General features: G+C 36.0%; 2 protein-coding genes across 4 annotated transcripts in view; both read right to left on the bottom strand.

The window, feature by feature from the left end:
* Nucleotides 1-6,487: 6,487 nt before the first annotated feature.
* LOC307152864 (uncharacterized protein) lies at nt 6,488-14,328 on the bottom strand. 3 transcript variants are annotated; one of them, XM_079861836.1, is made up of 5 exons: nt 14,218-14,328; nt 13,237-13,539; nt 12,846-13,133; nt 8,644-8,724; nt 6,488-7,691 (listed from the first exon to the last, which is right to left on the bottom strand). In XM_079861836.1, the coding sequence occupies exons 1-5, from the start codon at nt 14,279-14,281 to the stop codon at nt 7,558-7,560; spliced, it is 870 nt and encodes a 289-aa protein (XP_079717962.1). In that variant the 5' UTR covers nt 14,282-14,328; the 3' UTR covers nt 6,488-7,557. The 3 variants fall into 3 exon arrangements, with proteins under 3 accessions (XP_079717962.1, XP_079717960.1, XP_079717961.1); XM_079861834.1 differs by having other exon boundaries at nt 8,644-8,727; nt 14,218-14,326; XM_079861835.1 differs by having other exon boundaries at nt 13,017-13,133; nt 14,218-14,316.
* A 1,447-nt stretch (nt 14,329-15,775) lies between these two features.
* LOC307152866 (cell adhesion molecule DSCAM-like) overlaps nt 15,776-15,991 on the bottom strand; it is a 1,804-nt gene continuing 1,588 nt past the window's right edge. Inside the window, exon 5 of the mRNA XM_079861837.1 lies at nt 15,776-15,991. This exon is cut by the window's right edge and continues 32 nt beyond it. Within this exon, the coding sequence (XP_079717963.1) occupies nt 15,986-15,991 (6 nt within the window). The 3' untranslated portion in view covers nt 15,776-15,985.

The following is a 15,991-nucleotide window of genomic DNA, read 5'->3' as shown; positions in this document are numbered from 1 at the left end:
TTTTGGAAAGGGTCTGTATATATATATATATATATATAATTGTGTTAACATTATAATTAAACCTCAAGGAACATATTAAAGTAATAAAAAAAAATGTCATGAACACTTTAATATACCACACATAATTGTTGCTCCTATTCAATGCTTAAAAGCAATGACAACACAGTTACTCGAAAAATACTTGCTGTTTACCAACTTACCGTTAACAGCTTACCGGTTTTTTTTTTTTTTTTTTTCATGTCAACATGAAGGCATTATAGACAATACAATAAGAATTTCCATCACATTCAGAGAGCACGCACACTGTATCTCAGTAAAACCACTTAACAAACTTTAGCCTACATATTGCCTTTGTAACAAGGCGCGTCCAGCATTAAAGGTTAGTAAGCAGTAGTTGTTACCACTCATGGCTGTGGTTTAGCAAAGACTTTATTACTGAACCATTTAGATTATTTAGATCCATTTTCGTCACTTGTATTTCTGCCTACACAATCAAACAAACCCAGTGGTAATGTTAGCTTATTTCAATTGTTAAGTTGTAACTCCCAATTGTATGCAGCAACTACATTATTATTTTTTTTTATAATGGCAGTTTATTTCAACAAAGAATAGTTTGCACAAAAAAATGGTAATCTGAAAGCTGCGGACCGGGCAGCGTCCCGGGGTACTAAATACGAGACTATCTGTAACTGGTGGTCTGAGTTTGTTTGCATAGAGATATGGTGCGATTTGTGTGAATGTGAAAGCAACTTGAACTTGAGTCTGCACTTTTTCAGGAAGTAAAAGGTGTCTTCGCAAAGGACATTGTAATATATTGACCTGCGTTGTGTTTTCTATCATGCACACTGTGCACAAATGCACCAGGGTTTGATAGAATCAAGTAGGCCCATGCTGTGGGGGCACCAGGAACAAACACACTCGGATTCGAACCGCAGCAAACAAAGTCAGTGTGAAAATCCCCCTTTTTTGAGAATTTTGCTTGTTAAAGGAGAACTCCGGTCAATTTTAACATTGAGCTCATTTTTTTGTACATTTGGAGTGTTGTCAGTACAGAGAACAACGACAAAAATCGGTGTTGCCTACACCATGTTATCCTCTTTTTAAAATTTGCACCCTGTTGACTTCAATGGGGCAAGTTTTAAACCTGCTTTTAGCCTCTTAACATCCTTGATGTGTCATTACAAGTGCACAGCCAATGTGAGTGATTCCTTCAGAGTGAACACGGGTCAATCTGACTGCAGTAGATGTGAAAGATATGAATAAAAATGAAGTTAATTCAGCCAGCGCTCATACCTGTATTTACATCCTGTTTTTGGTCAAAGTCCATAGTAATCGATTGTCGAGTTCACGCGCATAGGTTTAGTACCTATGATCACGCGCGTGAACTCGACAATCGACTACTTTGGACTTCGACCAAAAACAGGATGTAAATACAGGTATGAGCGCTGGCTGAATTAACTTCATTTTTATTCATATCTTTCACATCTACTGCAGTCAGATTGACCCGTGTTCACTCTGAAGGAACCACTCACATTGGCTGTGCACTTGTAATGACACATCAAGGATGTTAAGAGGCTAAAAGCAGGTTTAAAACTTGCCCCATTGAAGTCAACAGGGTGCAAATTTTAAAAAGAGGATAACACGGTGTAGGCAACACCGATTTTTGTCGTTGTTCTCTGTATTGACAGCACTCCAAATTTACAAAAAAAATTAGCTCAATGTTAAAATTCACCGGAGTTCTCCTTTAAAAAACACCAAACAAAAACATTCCAGGAAAAAAAAATACATTACAAAAATCATTCCACAAACAATTTATGATTAGCGTTTTTGTGCTAAAGTTTTGAGGATATTACTAAATACTAGATAACTTTGAATGAACGTTCTATTAACATTACTGATATTTTTTTTTGTTTGTCATAAGTTTGAAAGAACCTTCCCAGAACATTATGAGTACGTTCCTTTTTAACTGGACTTAGATTGGTTTTAGCTGTTGTTGTTTTTTTTTATTTAAGTTGTTCACCATATGCTTCGAATGTTCTTTCACTATTTTAAGTGTCTACATCATGTTCTGAAAATATAAAATGCCTTCCTTAAGATTTTGAGATCATGGTGACGGAAAGCAGAAATAGACATAAGGAAGGATTCTGATGTAGGTTATATATAGCGAGTTTCTTGTGTTCATTTTTAAACTGCTGAACTACTTAAACTGCATTATTGTGAAAGATATTAATAAATTAAGACTCTTCATGGTAACTTTCCAAAGTTAACACACATTTATGATTTTTGTCAGGCAAGAATTATTTTTTTTGGTTACAGTTGATTGATGGGACTATATAACAGATAGTGTAGCAATGCCCTGAAACAAATGCCCTGTAGACCTCATTTCCACCAAAACCTCTTTTGTTGATCAACATCTTCATGTTCTGATTGGAAAGCTGAACAGAAAAAGCAATGAAGTGGCCTGGCTATTTTAACCCCACTGTGTAGGAGGTTGTGAATGTATGTTGAGGCAGGTGATGCATCAAAGGCTGATGTAGGTCAATGTTGAACGTGCAAAGGCAGTACATGTAAAATAAATTAAGATTACTTATCGTAACCTCTACGGCCTGCAGTTGCACATCGTAGGGCTGGCTCTTATTGCTCTTTGAAAGCTATTTCCTCATGATCATTTATGTAATGCAGTGTTATTTCAGGCTGTTTTGTGTTTAAGCTAACCTGAAACAGTTTTTTTTTTTTTCATGTCAACTGCTGATACTATATCTAACATATAGATAATTTTTTTTTAAATGTTTATGTATCCCATAATACCACAGTCAAAGCCATCACTACAGACAGACTCAGGAAATTAAAATGTGAGTTTGATTGTTTTTAGTCTAAATCTATTACCTTTGAGGTCATCTATATTGTACTCCTAAAATTGGCAAATGGCATGCATTCAAAAATTACTGTTTGTTTTCTCCTCTGAATTTCTCTTCTGCAGAAAGTGACTAATCTAGGTAATTTCCTCCCTAGAATTATAGCATGACCTTTCGTATGCCCTTAAATCAAAAAATTTTAACCCCCCACGTAACTGTCAACTTTAACTTGAGTGCTGAATTTTGCAAGACGTGAGCGCAACGGTCAATAACATCCGTCTAGACATGCAATGGAAAAGCAAAAACGCGTTCATTTATTCTTATCCAGTCTTGCATTCTTGTGTTTTAGTATTAGGTCATCATTAACCATCGAAGTTCAATTCCAATACTAAAGAACACAAGTACAGAGGACGCAAGAAAGAAAATTCTTGATATCGAGGATGCGTCAAATGCAGACTTGACAGAATTGAGAAAATTTAGAAATCCCAAAAGTAATCGCAGGCTGACAACATATGGAAGCCTGTAAGCTTTAAACTTCTCTTGTTCTCACTTAGGCTGTGTTTAACTCTATTTTTAGAAATAGGCTTGCGAACTTCCCTTAGCACTTCCCAACTTTGTTCAACTTTGTCAAGTGGACGAGGGAAGTTTATTTGGACACAACCTTCGACCCCTTGATTTTGACCGAGGGAGCAAGTCTACACTTCAGGCAGATCCATAGACCACAATGCAACATGATTGTGGCGTCATAACAGCAACTCACTATAGACATGCTCCATAGCAGATTACAAGTGATCAAGGGCTTAGGGCATTCCATTTAAACCCATTGCAAGGGTTTCACCAATAGTGGACACTTGTGCAAAGTAAGCAATGACATACATCAGAGTAAAAGAGAAGCAGGGAAGATAGCGAGGGAAGGGCATAAAAATGCCTTAGTCAGCATAAAATGGATCTTGCGATAGTCTTTTCTTCCTTAATGGGACATATCCAAGTGATAAGATTAGATAGATCGATCAGTCCATCCATCCAACCATCGATGGATAGATTTAGCGTATTTAACATTCTTATTGCAGAAAGCTGAAGGCGTAAGTAATCAGCCACAACAGAACAAGAAAGAAAGAAAGTCACAGGCAGGTTGGAGGTTCTTTGGTTGGGGTATATGGTTCCATGAAGATCCTTTAACATCCAAGGAACCTTTCCATTGCACAAAAGGTTCTTTGTAGCGCCAAAAGGTTCTTTAGATTATAAAAGGGTTCTTCACCATCAATCTCATGTGAATTTGTGTTTCCCATACATTGATTTATTTGTGGCGGCCTGCCACAATTTTCACACTGACCGCCACAAATAGATTTGTGCTTCCTATGTTAAAACTGTGGTGGCCCGAAAATAAATGTAAACGTACAATAGTAACATAAAAGGAACCTTTGAGAAGGGTTCTTTGCAGTACCGAAAAAGGTTCTTTATGGCACTAAGAAAAAAATAGGTTCTTTAAGGAACCTTTCAGTGAAAGGTTCTTTGAGGAACCAAAAAAGGTTCTTCTATGGCATCGCTGTGAAACCCCCTTTTTGGTTCTTCCTGGCACCTTCATTTTTAAGAGTGTACAGTGAAATGAATAACTGTTGTTTTAACTGGACAACTAAAGATAAAGATTAACATTCCATGTTGCATTAAATCCAAATACATATAAAATAGTTTTCCTCATTACATTCACACACTCACCTTCCCTCTTTCCAGGGAAAGTGTTGCGTATGGCTGCGGTCTCGCTGTGTTATCCTGAAGTGTCTCATGCTGTAAAACTGGGCTAAGGTGATTTCATTTCTAAGTAATTCAGAAGGCGACAGACACATGTGTGTGCATTACAAATTTTACAGAGGAAATTACAGTTTTTCCTCAATCGCTTTGGCTCAATTCTCGGATGAGATTTCTTGTTTCTCAAAATAAGTTCAGATTTCTGAAGAATTAGTTTCTTGTTCACATCAGATGTGACTTTCTTATTGGTTTAAGCAAATTGCATGTGTTTTGGCACATGTGTGCAAAAGAATAAGTACAATTGTTTACAATTTGCACAATAACTAAATGCACATGGCTTGCTGAAAAACTAAGTCAAAACTGATGAGTTGATTCTCAGTGAAATTGGCAAACTCTTGACAACTTCTAAACATTATTTCATCATGTGAGCCATGATCCATCACATGCAAAATGATCCATTCAGTTATAAAAATCTGTCAAACATGCATGTATATTCCATAAATATCTGACATGGAATGTTTGTAATGTCTGTTAAATTGGTAAATGCAACAGAGACTCAGGCTGAGTAGGATCCATGTGCGGTTTATTTAAATAAAGCAAGCACAATGTACAAACAGGCGTGGGTCGAAATACCAGAGTGAACAACAATATCAGAGACAGGACATCAAACGTGGTCAGGGCAGGCAGCAAACGGCAGAAGAGTCCAGGTAAACAGAGAAGAGTCTTAAACGGTAAACCAAGGCAGGGTCAAAACACAGGCAGAAGATACAATGATAGAATAATGCTCAGAAATGCAGCCAGGGCAAACAAGACTTCACAATGTGTGACTGAACAAGCAGGGTTTAAATAGTCTGGTGATAAGGATCGTGTGTGTGTAGTAACCACCAGTCCCTGCATTTGGGTTCTTGGGAAATGAAGTCCAAAACTAACACTAGTACTCAGGTGAGTGAGACCTCCAGTGGCTGACAGGGGAATCTTAACCGGCGTTTGTTACAGTAAATGACCTGTCATTTTTATGAAATAGGAATCATAATCTTGCCAATCAACCAATCAAGTTTGGTATCATACATATGGAGTTTGCCCAGTCATAACCTTAAACAGAAGCAGCTACAGCAGCACTGTATAAATAGGCCTACATCTATATTTATACAAAAAAATTATGATTTTTTGTATATAACAAATATTTCCATAATGAAAAACCAACTAAACTTTTTACCTAGTGTGACTCACACAATGACAAAAACACTTTATGTTGATGGCATTGGCCAATTTACTGACACAGTAAGTAGGTTTTGAAGCATGAATTAAAGGGATAGTCCACCCAAAAAATGCAAATTCTGTCAGTAATTACTCACCCTCATGTTGTTCCAACCCCGTAAGACTTTCGTTCATCTTCGTAACACAAGATATTTTTGATTAAATCTGAGAGCTGTTTCACTCCTCCATAGGCTTCTATGTTATTGAAACTTGCCAGCCCAGAAAGTTAGTAAAGACAATGTTTAAAATAGTCCAAGTGACTACAGTGGCTCAACCATACGTTTATCAAGCAACGAGAATATTCATGTATTCAATATTCAATATTCTTATTCATGTGCAATGTGACAGTAAAATCTACTTGTCAACCACAAACACTCATAGAACTTGGAAATTTAGATCTATAAAGCACCCTGTGCTAAAAGGAGCAAAGTTTACATTTTTACTAAATAAACTACTGACATCTACTCAGAGCTGAAGATACATTTGCTTAAACTATGACCATAATTAAGTGATAATTTTTCATCAGAAGATCATCAGAGAATAGTAGATACAGTAGTGTGTTAGATAATGAATAAGTGTGAGATTATTTTCTGCAAAATTTGGTTTGACAGTAGAGGCTACAAAAATAATTTTATAACATGTTATTTATTTACAAGAAATGAAATAGTACAATAGTCCAAATACCATACCAAAAGTCACATCACAAAAAGTGCAAAGAGAGATTGTAATAATGCCATAACATTTTATCTAATAAAAACATATATGAAGTCCTGTTCATAATCATATAATTTATTTTACGACACATAATAGTTTATTAGGCTAGATATAATAAAAACAAAGTTACTTCAAAATCACTGATAAAAGTGCCAGCTTACAGTTTTTAAGTCAGTAAGTGGCCAGTTTCTTCACATTCAAAGTGCACCATCATTCAAATGTCTTAGAAAAACCACATAACACGGGTACTGCCTTTGTAACAACTGGTCCCACCTGGCTTTAAATAAATCACCAGTAGCGGTTTTAACATTTAGTGACATGGCATCGGACGCACAGAAGCCAATGGCACATGCCGCTATGCTTAGTGACACATCTAGTCTTCATTGGCAATGTGCCAGTGGATATTCTGCTGCCAGGCGAAATGAAACACTATAGACTGAACACGTAATACGCATGTCATACCGCCATCGTCTTCAGAGATACGCGTTTTTGTTGTTTACATGGAAACTCAACTCGCGGCGCGGCGGCAGATTACGCAATAGAGAGAATAAACTGACACTTTGCAAGGTCTGTGATTGTAGCGCCACTTAGCGGTAAGAGGTTGCAAATACACACCCGCAATTTACCGCCGCGGGAACGATAATAAAAGTATTATTCTGGTTGAGTACCATCTGTACGCGTTTTTGTTGTTTACATGGAAACTCTTGTAAACAACAAAAACTAGACCGTTATCAAAAACGTACACTTTGAAACCCGTTTATGCACCCAAAACGCATAATTTTTTTTACCGTTTTAATTGAAAACGGTATCGTAAACAACCCCTTGGTGTCAGTGTTTCGCTATAACGTGTACTATCCACTGGCACATGCCAATGAAGACCGGATGTGCCAACGGATGTGTCACTAAGCACAGCGACAAGTGCCTCTGGACAGATGCCATGTCATTAAAATGAAACTCAGCTCCAGACTGAAGTAAGCAGCAGCAGTTAGTTCTCATAAATACACTCTTCTGGCTGAGGTTTAGCAATGGGCTGTGTGTTCTGGCGGGCCATGGCGAAACTGAAGTTCTCATAGACTTTATTGGTGAACACTATAGATCCATTTTCGTCTCGCTTTCTGCCTGCGCAATCAAACAGACATAGAAAAACAAATACAATTAACAACAGTTTAGGCCTAAATCATTTATAACAGTGGTTTGTGTAATGTAAACCGTTATGGTGATTTTGGTATAAAAAAAATTAACTTTATATACTAAAATGATTGTTTTAACAGTACAATTATAAAAACTTAAATCTTTTTTGACAGTAATTGTGGTAAATGTTTATTTACTGCGGTTTATCTAGTGGAGGACGAATTTAAATGAAGTTTTAGTGATCCATGAGGACTATTAATGCATCAGTAGATGAATAAAACATCTTTAGCTACTTTTCCATGTAACTACTATAAATAGGCTACTGTTGTTTGTTTCGTTAAACTGTGGTAACTTGGTCTTACTCACTTCCTTGCTCAAAATAAGATCCAAAACTAGCTAATTTGTTGTTCTTAGCTGAGTTAAACTGGTCTCATCAAGCTGTTCAGCTGGCCTGCTGGGGTTTTGTCAAGCTGGTCAGACTGGGAGACCAGCTAAACTAGATGTTTAGTGTTAACTGTTTTTAGTTCACAGTATGCTACAAACAGACACGTTCATTCATTCCCTTTTTTTTAAATTTCAGATGTTGTTCTGAAAACATAAAAATGCTGTTCTTGAGAATTTGATGTCAGGGTGACAGAAAGCAGAAACAGTCATAGGAAGGATACTGATGTATAGAGATAGAGAGGTGTTTGAACAGAGGGAGGAAGATAGCAATTATTTACGTCAAATTCTTGCCTTCTTTTTTAACTGCTGAACTATTTCTTAACTTTCATTATTGTGTAACATGAATAAAGTAAGATTCTTTATGCAATTTCCTTATTTTAATTGAAGTCGCTGTTACTAAAAAAAATATTTTCCCCTGTTGGAGTCAATGGTTTCTACAAATCGAAGTAATCTGAGTTGTATTAATTGTTAAAGAGTTAAACATAATCATACTCACATTTGCAAAAAATAACAATGGTGATGATGCAGAGGATGAGGCCTGCAGCAGCAGCACTGCATACGATGAATAAAGTATGATCTGCTATGGTCACAAACAGGGTATGATCAGATCATACACATCAGAACGATGATTTTTTGACATAAACAACAAGAAAACAGCAACAATCTCTCCTCATATTTTACCAGTCAGGTTGCTAGAGACCATCATAATGTCTCTCCTACTGTAACTCAGAATGCTATTTGAAATCAGACTTATTTACAGCTGAATTAATGTGTGCATTTGCATTTTTAAAGTCCCCCTATGATGAAAATCAAGCTTTTAATGTCGTTTATAAGTCTATGTGGTGAAAACGAGGCAAGAGTGTAGAGTTACAAGCTATTTTAAGGCATGGCGATTTTTTTTTCCAAGGATTTTTTTTTTTAAATATGTCATTTTGGTGGGACTTTCCTTTATAGAAATGCTTAAAGGGATAGTTCACTTTGAAATTAAATTTTGGTATGTTTTAGCTTACCTCAAGGGCATCCAAGATGTAGGTGTCTTTTTTTCCGCAGTAGTTTCAATGTTGATATTTTTAGGTCAAACCGTTCTTGTCTGTCAGTCATTTAATGCAGGTCTGTGGTCACTGTCTCAAAGAGCATGCACAGAGTCCAAATTAAAACAATTCCCCATCGTCCAAATTAAACAATTCCCCATCGTAAGTACACATTGATGGCCTAAGACACGAAACGAGCGGTTTGTGTGGGAAAACGAACAGTATTTATATCGTTTTTAACTCTTGTACACAGCCACGTCCAAGTGATCTGAGGGCGCTCGCGCATCCTGGTGTGTGATGTGTACACAGACTGGTGCATAGAGATATGTACACTAGATGTCGCTGGAACGAATTCATTGGAACGAATGCCGTAGGCAAGGCGACATCTATTCTAGTGTATGCACCAGTCTGCGTACACGTCACACAACAGGATGCGCGCACGCCCTCAGATCACTTGGAAGTGGCTGTGTACAAGAGTTAAAAACGATATAAATACTGTTCGTTTTCTCACACAAACCGCTCGTTTCGTGTCTTAGGCCATCAATGTGTACTTACGATGGGGAATTGTTTAAAGGAGAACTCGGCAACTCTAGCGAACTCTAGTCACTTCTTCGTTGATTTTTCCTTTTGTTGTCGCATGTTTTCCCCACGAGCTCCCCCTACAGCTGTGGGGGTGGGGGGGTATATTTCACAACACGGTCGTAAAAAACTCACTTGCGGCGGCCTCCTCCCCCTCTCTACCGCTGCTCATGTGCGTTTGTTTTGATCGGAGCAAGCCAACTGTATCGTGTGGAGCTATGTCTACCGAGGTGGGTAATCTGGTAATACATCATACATGCGTGTGTGTTTATGTCGAATTGCCGTAAAGCAATTCGTGTTTCGCGCTCGTTCTCGCTTCTCACGAGACTTCCAATTTCTATCTTGCAGGTGTGGTGAACAATCGGGTCCGGCTGAAGAGATGAGTCCGGGCTTAGGACCCCATTAGTATGCCAGTAGTATGCCTGATCTAAATCTCAAGTTGCGTCAATAGCAGAGGAGAAAGACAGCGAAAATGTAAAAATACTACTGTTATTGTGTCATGAAATGTAGTTTTAAGAGTTTTTCAGTCGAGAATGTAGTTGTTTTAATCTCAAATATGTTGTTTGTTTATACAGATTTTGCCAGGGAACAAATTATAGATTAATGATCTATCTAAGCTAACTAAAAAACACACTAACAACGAGAAATGTTTAATTTCACAATCTATAGCTTCGGTTAAATACTAGTACCATATGAAACGTAAATAGGCATTAATGACTCGTTATAACGTAGTACAAACGTCTTCTTTAATAAAGTGATTTTGTATGATTTGTAACCAGGCACTAAAGCTATTACCCATAAAACGTGCTTTGAACCAATCGGATTGCTTGGGTCCTAAGCCCGGGCTCATCTCTTCAGCCGGACCCGATTGTTCACCACACCGGGACGGTAGTCCCCAAGTTGCAAGGTTGGTTTTTCGCCTGGGAACGCTGGGGGGAGCGGGGAAAGTCACCAATATCACCAGAACAGGTTGTTTAACCATCCAAATGAATTCTAGACAGTTTTATTAAGTTAAAAAAGTTACCAAGTTCTCCTTTAGTTTGGACTCTGTGCATGCTCTTTGAGACAGTGACCACAGACCTGCATTAAATGACTTACAGACAAGAACGGTTTGACCTAAAAATATCAACATTGAAACTACTGTGGAAAAAAAGACACCTACATCTTGGATGCCCTTGAGGTAAGCTAAAACATACCAAAATTTAATTTCAAAGTGAACTATCCCTTTAACATCAAAAGCATCTGTAAATCATTAAGTATTTGGAGGCAGTGGTATTTTAGTATTATTGAGATACTATTATAGTTTTTATTTTTATATTTTCTGTTTTCATTTTAGTTTGAACAATTTTGTTATGTTTTGTCATTTTGGATATATTTATTAAATATACCTGTATAGTTTTTATTAATTTTTATTTCAGTTTTTGTTATTTTAGTATTTCAAGTTAAAAGTTTTTTTATAATTTATTTAATTTCAGTTAATGTTTTTTTTTATGGTTTTAGTTTCAGTTTTAGTTTGGAGGTAAACAGGCCTACACACACAGAGAAAAAATATTTCTCAATAATTAAGGCTCGTTTTCCTTTACAAATAACGGGGTTAAATCAAGATACAATTACTAGTAAAATAACTTCAGATATGAAGTCTTGCTTTCTGAAAAAATTATAGAAATTAAGTGACTTCATTCTTAAAGCAAGAACAATATCTGGCAGCGACAGGGTCAGAAAAATAAACTTAATTTAAATGAAAAACACATTTATTTTGCTTACCCTATTGGCAGATTTTGTTTTGTTTTGTTTTAAGCATAAAGTCACTCAAGTTTTATAAAAAAAAATTCAGATGATAATACTTATCTTGTCATTTTTCTTCTCAATAAATATATTTTGATTTAAGAATGGGTACCTTAAAAAGTGGAACCTTTTTTTTTCTCTATGATCCCAATGAAAAACAATTAAGTTTCCACTAGCCGTTTGCCTGAAAACGAAAAGGTTGGTGGATATTTGCTGACTTGACTTGATTTAGTAAATGGAACATTGTACAAGTTTGTCCTGGTTAAAGTGAAATGTAGTTTAAATGACCAACCTTTGTCAGATCCATTCTCTGAGTTGAGTTTTATTTGGGTTTTGGATTAGGCTAATGTCACGTTGTCATAGTGAACGTTCACAATTACATAGCGCGTTTTTAGCGCGTGCAGATTTCAAATGTAGGCGCGCCTATGTCCATGTTTGCATAGCAACGACAAGGAGAAAGCGGTGCGAACTGCGCTCTCCATGATGACGAGGAAGTATCAGCAAATAATTAATTGATTTGTAGCCCTTGCATTAGCTTTAGATATATTTATGGAGATGAGAAATGAAATAAAAAGCCGTCATTAATCTCAGTCCGTCAGAAAAGCAGTTCTTGGCTGGATAACTCTTAGCAGGTTTAAAAAGCCCTTTTAAAATGAAATATGAATGCAGTTTTGGATTAAATAAAAGTACAGTCAAGTCAAATAAAACACGTTTTATCTCCTGTATAGTTTGGTAACACTACAATGAGATACCATTCATTAACATTACTTAATGCGTTATCTAATATCAACACATTGAGTGAACAATATATTTTTACAACAGTAATTCATGTTTGTGAATGTTATTTAATACAAACACTTGATTGGTCATGTTTGTTCACTTCATTCATTGTGCATTAAATAATGTTAACATAAATAATGTTAACTTTTGATTTTCAAAATGTATTTTTAAATTAACCCCAAGGAGAATAATTGCAACAGTATATAACTATTGTTTATTGTTAGGTCATTTTATCTAATGTTATCTAACAAATGGAATCTTATTGTAAAGTGTTTTTAATACTACAGTTTCCATCTTATTTATCTTAAAATATTTTTTTCTTTTATTTCATACAATTAAAAAATGTATTTACTTTTTAGAATTGAAAAGATAAGGGACATTATATGCACCACCCACAAAAAACAGAAAATGTTCATGACACACAGACATCATGATCACATTACCCACAGTGCTCTTTATGCATTTCATTTTCTAATCAGTGCAGCTGTATGGACAGTATTTTTCCTATTTTAAAACCACTCACCCTTGTTGCTGAAGTCAAGTGTAATGTTCATGCTGAGAGGTGTTCGGGTGTTTGAGTAGTTGGCACGGCAGGTGATCGTGTCTCCATCACTCCAGTCAGGTTTACACAGAAGCAGCGAACTGTTCATGTCATAAGTTCTGGATGAATTAAGTGACCCTCGACCCTCTCGACCCTCTCGAATCCAGGTGAAGTTCACCAGCTCAGGGTTCAGACCCTCCAGAGAGCAGAGCAGAAGAATACAGCTGTCATTACTGCTGTTCTGTTTCTGCAGGGACAGGCCTGGATGAGCTGTAGTGGAGATAGTGAAGAATTATATTTATTACGGACATCTAAGATGGTCTACAACAAGTGGACAGTTCAGATATATAAATAATTTATGAATGGCAATCACCTTCAACTTGGAGTCTCACATCTGACATACTGTCCACTGATGGTGGTGGAATTAATCTTGTTATTTTACAGCTGTAATCGCCAGAGTCACTGAATTCAACATTTTCTATTATTAGTGACGTTCTGTTGATTTTAAAACGAGGGCATTGTCCAGTAGAAGAGTCAGAAGTTTTATTAAATTTCCATTCACAAATAGTTTTGTTAGTTGCTCTATTTATCCACTTTACATAAACTACTTCACTGTCATCAGGTAGTGAGTGGCAGGGCAGAAGGACAGTCGCTCCTGCTCGGATAAGCCCCGCATCTGTGGATTGACACAAATTTCAGTGTAAACCAACAGCAGAATGTTCCCTTCAAATATACAGCACATTTATAAAAATTCTTGTGAAAGACATCACAGAAAGTCTACTACATATAAGATGCACCGGTAACACTTTAACATAAGTTAACTACAGTAGTTAACATGAAATAACAATGAACAGTAATTTTTTTTACAACATTTATTCATCGTAATGCTAATTTCTACATGTACACTTTTTTTAATCAAAAGTTGTATTTGTTCACATTAATGAATGCACTAGTAACATGAAGAAAAAATGACAATGTATTTTTATTAACTGACAATAATAAAGGTTAATAAAAGCTGTATATTAGCAATATATTACTTATGCATTAACTAATGTTAACAAATGAGACCTTATTGTAAAGTGTTACTGCATTTATTACTGCAGGTCACGTTGTTTTGTGTGACCAACAGCAGAAAGTTCCCTTCAAATAGTTCATATGTCACAATTATTTTAAAATATATCACAAAAAACACCATCACATCTAAGATGTATTAATTTAGTCCATCTCTACGATCTTGGATTTTAGTCAATTAATGTTTCTTAGACAGAATGAGTCACAACTGAGACATTAGGCTACATGATCACTTCTTTGCTTTAAACAACAGAGCAAAATAAACATAACTGAAGTCTCTTACCTGTATGCGGGAGATAAATTAAAGTCAAAAATAAAAGATGGTTTGTAACCCGTTTTAGATGCATGTCGATGTGCTCGTCGTGTGAGACACTTCAGCAACTCACACATTCTAAGCGAATGTTGAGATGAACTTCCTGACCATGCGCCCACCCACAATCTAGATCACAAGTAAAAACAACTAAATCAATTCTTCTCCCGGTGGACAGGCACTCGGAGATTCACTTTAACACAAATCGTGCTAATTTAAATGAATATTACCATCACATCGTTTTACACCATTCTGAAAAGGACTGTGTTTTTAAAACTCGATGTATTTCGGTAAATAGAGCTTGTATTATCTTGAATGAAATCTTTCTGACTCAATGGCTTTGTTGTTGTGAATTCGATGGCATGGAGAATATGTAAAATAAAGTGGTAACATTTAATAATAATAAAAAAAACAGTCATTTTACTTTTAAACATGGAGGGGTACAGGACACGGAGTTTGCTGTCTGTTTTTATCTTTTTTTTCTGTTGTTCTGCTTTCCATCTAAAACTATACGCAAGACGCTACAGCACACTGGAAAGGGAGACCACAACATTTCACAATATGCAGTGCATACTCAGTGTTCACCTCCTACTACCACAGACGGATGCGTCATACACTTAATGTTTTGAAAGGGGGCAACAGTGTCAGTGAGGAACAACTTCTTGTGAATGTGGGTGTGATAGTAGGGTCGTTTTAGTTCAGTATGCAAAGGAACAAGGGTTATTTATAACAAACCAAGCAAAGTGCAACTGAACTTGACAGCCCTTAAAAATGGCTCCCCCAAACACTTGACCGCAAACGCTCATCTGTTGTACAAATCTTGTAAATCACAGTAGATTTAATAATGTTACATTCGGTCAAAATGGTTCACAGCAATATTATAAAATACAATAACACTGTAAAATATGATCAATAAGTTATGACATTATGTGTTTTAACATTTCTTTAACTGTTTTTTTTGGTGACCTTTGACCCTTTAAAAAAATTCTAATTTCTCAAAATATTTTGTTTTATATGTACCACAGAAGAAATAATGTCATAGAGTTTTGCACTGACATCAGGGTCGTTGCTTCTTTTATGTTCCACAGAAGAAATTAACTCATATGGAATTACATGAGGGTGTATGTAAGAATTTTTGGTAACAGTTTAGTTTAGGGTCCAATTTAATAGGATATTGTATGCACACTGTTTATTAGTACTTATAAACAACATATTACGCCTTATTCTGCATGACCATATTCTATATCCCTTAATCCTACCCAATACCTAAACTTAACTACCTTACCAACTATTAATAAGCGGTAAATAGGGGTTTATTCAGGCAAAAGTTGTAGTAAATACTTAGTTAATAGTGAGAATTGGACACTAAACTAAAGTGTGACTGAATTAAATTTTTAAGTGAACTATCTACCATATTTAAGTGAGCCAGGACAACCCTCATGGACACCATATTTAGACCATCAAGTCACATGACACATTTTTATATTTAAAATGTTTGGTTTTCTACAATCAGTGGACAAAACAATTCTTTGCATATTAGATATTTATTTATAAGTGGTACTCATTACATAAAACAGAAGTTGGCATATAGTTGTTATTTTATTTTAAACGAAAATCATCTCTCTGGAAAACACAAAGCAGACATTTTTGGAAAGCATAGTTTAAAGAATCATAAGAAAAGTATTGGTAAACTATCATTCAGGAATGTACAGTTTAGTGTGTCTGCACTCTTCTGATGCTCTCATGT

Source organism: Squalius cephalus (genome assembly GCF_949319135.1).
Source record: "Squalius cephalus genome assembly, chromosome: 24".
Taxonomy (NCBI): domain Eukaryota; kingdom Metazoa; phylum Chordata; class Actinopteri; order Cypriniformes; family Leuciscidae; genus Squalius; species Squalius cephalus.
This window is presented reverse-complemented; position numbering and strand designations above follow the sequence as displayed.

Excerpts from the sequence above, each read along its gene's own strand:
- LOC307152864 (XM_079861834.1), bottom strand. The coding sequence starts at position 14,281 with ATGCATCTAAAACGGGTTACAAACCATCTTTTATTTTTGACTTTAATT. Across the intron at positions 13,540-14,217 it reads AATTTATCTCCCGCATACAG|ATGCGGGGCTTATCCGAGCA; the intron begins GTAAGAGACTTC and ends GTCAATCCACAG. Across the intron at positions 7,692-8,643 it reads CATTGTTATTTTTTGCAAAT|GCAGAAAGCGAGACGAAAAT; the intron begins GTGAGTATGATT and ends TTGATTGCGCAG.